The following is a 9,558-nucleotide window of genomic DNA, read 5'->3' as shown; positions in this document are numbered from 1 at the left end:
ATGAGTTGAAACAAGAGAATTTCAGTCTACATAAGCAGAAAAACTTCCCCTTAACCCTTGCACACTTGAAGTGGCAATGTGTTTTTATCTGTTCACCTGCGGCACTTCCGCATGTGGATCAGGAAACACAGCAGCTGGCAGAAGTGTGGAACACTAATTAAACATCATCACTTGATCAGCAATGCACACTGATTCTCTGAGAACTTCTGTGCTAAAGGCAAACGTTCTCTAGCTTGTACCTGTATAGTCAGTACTTGTATACTCAGTATAACCAGTACTTGCACCTACCACACCTGAACAAGGCGCTCAGTCATTTGGGTTGACTGACGCACAACATAAAAGAACAGACTGACAATTTTTAATAGGCCATTTTTTATTGAGAGTTAAGATCATGTTTCCCACAATGTGCAGAATGCACTATGAAAGCAAAATACAGAAGATCACTTTAGTAAATACACACTGGTTAAGCAATGCTACTTTTTGGCAAAGTGCTGTATCTTGTTGTTTTTCAGCTTGTGTTGTAACTATTAAAAATAAGAGCCAGACATTCTTCCATATCAAAAGGACTGCTACAAATAGAGATGTGGCTCTGGAAAGAAGCTGCCGTATATGCATAGACTGACGTACAGTATTAATCCTAACTGAAATGTCCCTTTTGAATCTTCAAGTTTGCTGTGTAGAAGGCACAGTTTAAAATGCAAATCTGCCTATTGACCAGTACATACAAAAATACAGTTTCAGCAAGATTCATGAATATCAATCAATATAAGACAGTGCAAGGCCTCCGCTTTTTACAGGAACACACACTTTAATACAAGTCAAAAAACCATAAGAAGCCACACAGCTTGCTATTAAAACAGAAAACCAAAACAAATCTATTTGCCCAATAGCTCCAGGCACAAAACAGGGCTAGACCAACATAAATACGTAAACCACATTATCAAAAAGCCATTGATGCAGTACTATCTCACACAATAATATGGTGTCTAATATTACAAATTGAGAAGCACAGCTTTGTGCAACAAAATAGTTTATATCCTGAAAGATATAGGTTTTCATCACCAGAAAGGCATCTAGTAATGTAGTATAAAAAGATCAGTATCTCCCAATTCTAGGAGCAGTCTAAAGTTGCATTTACTTACCTACTGAGCAGAACAGTCCAAGGCTCTCACTGTAATGCGTGGGAGCCTTATACTCTCAACTCCCATCTCCCTGTCAAGAGTTAAAGGATTACTTAACTCCTTCTAACACAGGGAGGTGAACTTCCTTCATTTCACTTTAAGAAAATTAAAGCTGAAGGAAAGTAGTTACTTTTATACAAAGAAAAAAAAAATACAGGAAAGAGAGGAATTTTCCTGAGCTAGGAAGTTGGCAGTGAGAAGGAAGTTTAAACTGGGTAAAAAGCTGGAGTGATAAAAGCAGACAATCTGAGACAAGTAAGAGTATTCGTGAACAGATGACAGACTGGTGAAACTACAGCTATTTGCAAACCAGAGTGTTTGCACCACAAAAGAATTGCTGTATGGACACAGACACATACTGCTGAAAACACTAACAAAAATCCCTATTTTTGAAACTTATGATGTGACCAATTCTGTTTTCTTTCACTGTGTGTGTGAATTTAATGTATTTTAGGAAAAAAATAAAATAAAGGAGACTAGTGTATCCAGGAAAGCACCTATTGCTTTTACACACTTAACTATCTGTCAGCATCCTCTTGCAATAATCTTAACTAACCGCAGTGAAGCAGCACATCTGCAGTGAAACAGAAGTTATAAGTGCTATTTCCTGTATACTAAGCATGTTCCACAACAATTCCAGCTGCAGAATATGCAACAGTACCGTTACATCAAGGTCAATCCAAGTTGTTGGGGTTTGGCTTCAATGAATTTGAAGCATTTGGCTGAATTTAAAATACTTCATAGGTCTAGAATAATTCACATTATCAATCTAATTTTAAGGACTCCTCACACGACTCCTTATACTAGCTTCTGTATAAGGACTACTGGAAGACATCGTTGAATGTAATGTTAACACTTTAATGCCCTAGGCACTAAACACAAGTTAAAACCAGTAAGTACATTAAGTACTGACAGAAAGGGGGATAAACCTACTGATATTTCTCCTCTTTCTTCAGTGCAGGTTTCTGCTTCCTCACCTCCATAGGCATTTAGTCTACTTCCCAAATTGATCTATAAGGGCTCGGCATGCCACATGGCTGCTGTTAACAAAGAGTGTGTACTAAACAGGTGAACTTTGCCTTCTGGGTTTTTTCAAGTGCCTGCCCACTTCCAAAACATGCTGTACAGGGTTCTTAAGAAAATTACTTGTTAGTTTTGAATGGCTTTTCTTCCTGTTGCCCATGGAATTGCTATCCTGTTCTTCTGCCCCCCAGTGGGCTAAGGGAATAACACTGCCGATCTCCATTTTTATACACCCTGTTATCTCTGTGGTTAGCTCTGCAAGACTGTTTTTCAGCATCCTCTTATCCCTGCCACATACCACCCTTCATTTCCAGTCACAATGAACTGGGACTTCATTTTTAGAGAGAGAGAGAGAGAAAAGGGAGAAAATTTGAACTAATAAGACCTTCCTTCTAGCTGCTTTTGAGCTACTCTAAATATGAGACAATTTAACAGCAATAAGCAACTCAGAAATAGCTATCAATCAGCCTGACTTCTTTAAAGAGCAGCCAGCTACTGGTGGGATTAAAAGAAGTCAATACACCATCCTTTTTCCTCTAAGTAGACTAGAGATTAAATGAAATGGGATAGGGGAAATACATCTTTTAAAGACAGAAAGAATAAGAGAAAGGGAATAAGAACCCAAACTGCACCAAGCAAAACCCAGTTCAGCTCTGTGTTGTGCATCTGCACTTAACCCATAGGCCCACTTTTCCTTCCACTCCACTGTGAGGTACTACATCTGTAACACCAGTGCCATATCCTACTGCAACAATATTAGGGGGGGACATTTAACCCTTTCTGATACCCATACCAAGTACCCAACACACCTACACAGACTCCACTAACACAAGTAAGTACAAGGCAATTTACATTAGACGTCCTTCTTGTAACAGTTCAGCATTGCTACCCGCTGGCAGCTATAGTATGCCTTTGTTAGCAAGTAATTGTATATGCTGAATACAGACAGATACACAAGCTGTCAAGTTCTGGTCATAAAGAATATACCTAACCTCAAATTTTCTAACTCCACTTTGATTAACATAAAATGTAACTGATTTCCTTCTCAGTTAAGTTTCTTTAAAAGACCAACTAAGAACCCACCTATACATCATAGTTTATAAAACAGCACACAAACTACCTTAGTGATAGGCTTCTAAGACACTGATATTTAACACCAACGTTCAGGACTTGCTGCAAGATGTTTGGAAATTTAGGTATCATTTTAAAATGCAACTCTAGTTACAATTGTGTTGGAGGGATTGACAATCAGCTTCAGACTGACCACACTTACCTACGCATGGAAACAGGAGTAACCTAAAAAACAATTAGACCATAGATTAAAACCACAAGAGCCATCAGTAATTGAACTGACGCTGGCAAGGCTGGTGAACAAACAGTCCATTGTGCTTGATTTGCCGAGAGTGGCAATCCCTGGTGAGGTTTTGGCGACGGAGACCATTTCTGTTGAGATATTGTCTTTCATTATGTTCTTTTATCCAGTGGCTAGGACGAAAGCTCTTGGTTTTTTCCAGGAAAGCTGAACGAGTAGCAAGAGCTGTGACGTAGCAGTGAACACGCTGCCCCATTTCACTTTGGGCTTCCAGTCTAGAAACGTAACAACCAGGTATCAGCCATTACTGAGGAGCATTGGAAAGACATGCAAACTATACAGGGCAGAACAGGGACATCAACTTTCAGCATTTCAAAGGAGCACTCTTATTCTACTGGACAGAGATTTGGGCTGAGGCGAGATCAAGCCAGGAAAGCCACACTGGTAAGCAGTGTGTAGTGCTAACTCACTTTTTGTGTGAGGGCACCACACTTTTGGACTTCTGGTATCTCATACCACTGATCCCTTCCTTCCCCACCCCGCCTCCCTAAGCCCAGAATGCAACATCGATCAGAAATGTAAGGCAATGTGTGTCACACTGCTCCAGCTTTAGAAGACTTAGAGCTGCTCACTAAGCAAAGTTTGGTTTAAGAGAAGTCATCTTGAACATAAGTGGTTCAGCCTGAAAACAGAAGCACACCAATAAAAGCATGTTTGGATTGCCAGCCATACAAATAAATCTAAACAATGTTTGTGCAGAGGAATGGGAAAGATAGACCAGTTGTGACACACACAGGAAATAACTCAGAAGGATGGCTCCTCAACCAGCCCTTCAGATTTCATGAGCAGAAAGTCAGCAGTTTTGGCAAACCCTTCCTCCATCATGCACTAGTGAAAAACAAACCAGCAGCCTATGCAAGCAGGGACTGACATACTGAGAAAGGACTTCCCTACTTGACAGAACAATCACTGGTGTTTCCTGAAACTTCCCAAGAAAAGCTAAAGATAGCCTGGCAGTTTTAGAAAGCAAAGCAAATCTGAAGTCTGAGCTCCACACTGGTGTGAGACCAGTGGCACCAGAGTTGCTTGCCTTCTCTCTCCCCACCCAGGACACAGTCACTAAGCTGTCAACTCAATGGTGCTCAGAAAAGATGCCTACAAGACCAGGAGCTTGCTAAAGCATGACCAAGAGGTCTCTTGGGAAGTCTGCTTGTCAGTTCTAGCATGACTACTCTGGAGTTTCTTTTGGAAGAACTTAATTTTCAATTATCATATGATGTCTCTGGTCTGCCAGGCCCATAGTACACCCTTATAACCTTGCTCTTGAGGGGCTCCAGATGCCTGGCAGAGAAGTGAGCTCTTCTGCTTCCTCAGCTCCTACACTGGAGCTAAATACTCTCTGTCAGCTCTTCTATGATTCTATAATTTTAAACACCCAAATCCACTTACTTTTGGCTCCTTAGGTAACTTAACATTAACTGAAGCCTACAGACTCCAGAAGAGCCATGTGTGACATGCTGGTTTTCTCCTGTTCATTCACTGGATATTGTCCTTAAACTTAACACTTGTATTATGAAGCAAGAACTGAGCAAATAACACATCACAAATCAATTCACAATGCCTTGTAAGTACTTTCTATGCAGATTACAACAGTTTAACTACAATCAGTGCTGGAAGTGCAACTCCAAGTGAAGCCTTTCTGGGGAGAGCTTAAAGAGCTAGGAAACCACACCAAACTTATTAGGATGAGAAAGATAGACGAGCTGTGACACACAGGAAATCATCCTTTATTCCCTAAGCATGCCCTTGCTGCATGTTACTAGCTAGCAAAGAGCATCAACTGCTAATATGAAGTGGTGTTGCTTGTTACAAAAAAACATGACTAACCTGAAGAACATGGGGGAGTTTATACAACACACTTTTGCTTCAAAAGGAATTTAAAAGGAACAAATAGATTTCCTCCTTCTGTGGAGGAAAAACTGGTTTAAAATTGCTGGTTGAAGATACTTTTTGCCAGCACCAGTTCACAAAGCAACACTCTTCTACTTGTCATCTTAGAGTGGAAGTGGGACAGCAGAGGTGGTTTGAATTAGCTAAAAGGCCACATGCTTTTTCAAAACATGGCATTTTGCTATCTTAGTGGTTGCCTTTGGTAGCCTGGCACTAGTGAGCCCTGAAAGAACAGGCCTAATGAGCCTGTTACTGTACTACAATACTATCAAAACTTGATTTTAGAAGGGCTGTACCTAAAGCCAGACTGCTGCTACATACATTCACTGTTGCTACATACATTCACTGTTGCACACCTGGCATCTATTTTGCTAGAAAGCACACAGGTCTTGCTAGTTGCACTACAGAGCCAGACCTTGCAAGACAAATTAAAGGCTTCAGACCCCATCCCAATTAATATTTTATTACTTTTTTCCGCACTTAGCATTTTGGGTTGTTAAAGCAGATGTAGTTAGGCTTGATCAAGTAACGTCATTTGGCACAAAGGTTAGTCCTAAAACCAGTATTGTTTTGGCAGACAAGGCTCTAGAGGAAGCAGCGTTGCTAGCAGCCTGATCAAACAAAAAGCACTGTCCCAAAACAGCAGTACTTACTGTGCCAGTGTGCCTTAAGCAGCTTTTCTTGGCCCTACAATGTTAAATGGCCAACCATTAAACCACTAGAGACTTCAAAACAGCTTTTGAAACTTACTGCATTATCAGTGTAATTGATGTTCCCAGTTTCTGTAGCCTACTTTAGCTTTAGACTTAAGTCTTGTCCCGGTTCTGCCACCAAAAATAACACATACAAAAGCCTAGATCCTCTGATGAAGCAAGTGCACGGAATTCAGTGTGAAGAAACTTATCACACACCAGCTAAGTTCATCACGACTTTAGCTTCTTGACAAGTTAAAGCAGCACGACTGTACCGTATAATGTAAGAGAGCATTCTTCTCCAAAAGGATTTATACCAGGATCCCCAGTTCAAGTCACTGAGAAGTCAGTACCCAACTTTGTGTGTTACTATTCACTGCAAACCACTGTCTTTCACTAGGGTAAGCCTCAAAGCCTAGTGCATTTGCAGATTCCTTCAGACCCTCCTTTTAAAAGGTGCTGCGTACTCCTAACTTCCCCCAGTTTAAGTTAAGCTTGACCCTTGATGCCTAACACCACAAACTGCCATCTCCACATAACTGTACAAATCCCCATTCTAAGATGAATGGTATCATCACTATACTTCAATACTATACATCAGCATGTCATCTCAAAGTCACCCGTTTCTTTGAAGTACGAACTTTAAACATAGCAAGGAGCTGATCAGAAAAGTCAATGGGCATCTACCTACAGCAGCTCTAGCACTACACTCATTTTCTCCTGCAGAAGAAAGCTTAGCATACTACAATTTATTTTTAATTGTTTCCAAGGGTAAGCATCAGATGTGACAAAAAGTCAGTCTTTGTTATTAACCAGGAAATCATAAAACGCCCAATTATTTCCAAATCAATGAACACATGGCTAAGCATGGAGTCATAAAGTAAAGAAATACTCTATTGTATACATCTATGTATGCTGTACTTGTATAGCCGCATATACTGGACAGTTGACAGCAGAGAAGCAGTGCATGGCAAACATGACTCTGCAATAATTCCCCCATGGCCAGATTTTTAGGACTCAAATAAGCACAACTTCTCGCCTCACTAAAAGTAGAACTTAGCAGCACACGTTTTTACCTCAAGGGGAGCAAGTTTTGTGGAGTATTTTGGTTTGCTTTGTTCCACAAGGAACCTGTAGGAAAATGTAATCCTGTCCTAATCTACCACTAGCCTGAAGAACAAAAAATAACCCAAACCAAACCAGACTCCCCTGTCAGGATAATTAAAGTAAAATTTTCCATCTCAGGAGAGACTGTTATTTAAAGTTCTGAAAAAATACACATAGCCAGGAAGAGAGCAAGGTGCTTCCAAATCCATGTGATGAGCTTTAACTGCCACCAGTTTCAACAGGATCAAAGCATATCCTGCCAGGGAATAATCAGGCTCCATAAATATTCCTTGCAGTGTCAAAACAGCAAACCCAACCGAATCCTGACACAGTCATCTTGTGTAACATTTTTCTAAGCAGGCGGGCAGCCCTGACCCTCCTACCCACCTTGTGTAGTATTCATGCTTTATTCACCTGCTTGGAAATAAGCTGGAAAATTCAGTATTAAGTGTCTAAGCTGATCAAGTAGAAACCAGATATTTTCAGCAACAGAGCTCTCTGACAAGCAAAGTCGGACGTACCTCGGACTACCTGGGCTGTGAAACTCCTCATCTCCACACCCAGTCTCATTAAGGCTGTGACAAGTATTGTGGACAGCATACACAGACATGCTGGGATGCTCGATGAGGAGGTTCTCCATTGGACTGGTTTCCACTTTGATAGTGGTCAATCCACCTGCAGTAAAACATGGGGGAGGGGTAATAAACCAGCTCTCCTCCATGGGGCATGACTCAAACTGGATGAAGCAAGACTCGCTGGCCTCTGGAAAGTGTTCCAAGGGAGACGGTAAACAAGAGAAGGCAGGCGAGCCATCTGCGTCCGACGCTTCGGCGATGTCCGCTTCCTCCGCAGAGCAGTTAGTGCAAGTGTCTACCATTAGCCAGTGCAGAGGAACCCATGGAGGTTGTTGACCGCAGGAGGTTGATAACAACACGGTTGCACAGAGTCAACAATGGGATACAGAAAAAACAAAGAAACAGAAACAAAACCCTATTAGCACATACACAAGTTTTTGTATTTTTAGAAGCCGGGGAGAGGCAAAGGTTGCTCCCTGATAAGCCATGCCAGACATGCAACACAACTGTTATCAGCAAAGCAATACAATTGCATAATAAGTCAAATATATTTTATCTGTACAAGTGGTTCTGCTGAAGCCTGTGTCATGCTTATAAGCCTGACATAATTTTTCTCATCAGTTTACATAACATGTTTTAGTACATTTGGTTGGAAGACACCCTACACTAATCTACACTCATTTTATGCAGGTAAAGTTTCTTCCAAGCTACTGGTGTCTTTATAAGGAAGTAAAACAAGTAATAGCCAGAGCAGAACAAAGGCAGAGCTTACATTTGACAGGCATCTTACCTATAAAGTCAACCAGAATCCACTCGTCATCTTCTTTCTCACTGAACTCTGGCTCTTGGCTGGATAGGCTATCAATCTCTCCCATGAGCATGTTATTTAACCTCTGGAACATTACTAAGGCAGGAACAAGACTTTGGCTGGTAGGTCTTTATATCCAAGGTTCAAGGCACAGCTCACACTGTACTAGCAGAGTGGCATAGACTTGAGATTAAAGTGCATAGATGCTTTATCAGCTTAGGTACAGGACATGCAGAGGCATGTCTGGTCAACAGTTTATGTGAAACCTGCAAAAAAACCAAAAACACAACCCACCAATGACAAGGGTCTTAATGACAAAGCACCAGGTAACACCCCTAGAGAACAAACTAAAAACCCTCATTAGTGCAGTCTGAGGTACCAGTAAGCATTTTTGCCTAAGAGGAAGGCAGCTTCACTGGCATTCACCATTCCCTCCCCACATTTATACAGGAAAAGCCTGGGTCTGAGCGCCTTCCTCTTGATTCTCCTCCCTGAGCAGAGGTCTGCTCAGGTTTCAGTTCCCACCTTCTGTTATGGGAGGAGAGGACTATATGCTACATGCTCACTGCATAGGTGTTCCCTCGGCTCCCTGCCTGTCTTCCTCACAGTCAGAGAGATGCAAAGGGCACCCGCTTTCTTCTCTAGACAATGTATCTCCTCCATTGACACAGCCTCACACCTTATCCAGGGACTCCCGTGAGGGCTCCCAGAGGTGCCCAAGGCAGTGTTCTGTCTCTCCCATTGCACACAGCTCAGGGACACTGCCTGCAAGTTAACACAGTAGGAAGGCATGTCCCACCTTCATCGAGTAGTGAATGTACTGTTCAAAGTACACCACGTAGTTTCCAGTGTGATCTTTTTCACTGCAAGTGCCCAACTAGTCATGTATGGTAAGCCTAAATAACAAGGA

At 41.6% G+C, this 9,558-nt stretch overlaps 1 protein-coding gene across 2 annotated transcripts; it reads right to left on the bottom strand.

The window, feature by feature from the left end:
- Positions 1 to 355: 355 nt before the first annotated feature.
- On the bottom strand, positions 356 to 9,102 carry TP53INP1 (tumor protein p53 inducible nuclear protein 1). 2 transcript variants are annotated; one of them, XM_061371042.1, is made up of 4 exons: positions 8,631 to 9,102; positions 7,787 to 8,135; positions 6,120 to 6,153; positions 3,630 to 3,791 (listed from the first exon to the last, which is right to left on the bottom strand). In XM_061371042.1, exons 1-4 carry the CDS (start codon positions 8,740 to 8,742, stop codon positions 3,774 to 3,776), a joined length of 513 nt encoding a protein of 170 aa, XP_061227026.1. In that variant the 5' UTR covers positions 8,743 to 9,102; the 3' UTR covers positions 3,630 to 3,773. The 2 variants fall into 2 exon arrangements, with proteins under 2 accessions (XP_061227025.1, XP_061227026.1); XM_061371041.1 differs by lacking the exon at positions 6,120 to 6,153 and having other exon boundaries at positions 356 to 3,791; positions 8,631 to 9,101.
- Between the last annotated feature and the right edge of the window lie 456 nt (positions 9,103 to 9,558).

Source organism: Neopsephotus bourkii, unplaced genomic scaffold (assembly GCF_033783945.1).
Source record: "Neopsephotus bourkii isolate Nb327-2 ecotype Australia unplaced genomic scaffold, CSIRO-AGI_Nbou_v1 NB_1558, whole genome shotgun sequence".
In the NCBI taxonomy this organism is placed as follows: domain Eukaryota; kingdom Metazoa; phylum Chordata; class Aves; order Psittaciformes; family Psittacidae; genus Neopsephotus; species Neopsephotus bourkii.
The sequence above is the reverse complement of the archived record's forward strand: the minus strand, read 5'-3'. Positions and strand labels throughout refer to the sequence as shown.

Excerpts from the sequence above, each read along its gene's own strand:
- TP53INP1 (XM_061371041.1), bottom strand. The coding sequence starts at position 8,742 with ATGTTCCAGAGGTTAAATAACATGCTCATGGGAGAGATTGATAGCCTA. Across the intron at positions 8,136-8,630 it reads GATTCTGGTTGACTTTATAG|ACACTTGCACTAACTGCTCT; the intron begins GTAAGATGCCTG and ends GGCTAATGGTAG. Across the intron at positions 3,792-7,786 it reads CACAGCCCAGGTAGTCCGAG|ACTGGAAGCCCAAAGTGAAA; the intron begins GTACGTCCGACT and ends TTACGTTTCTAG.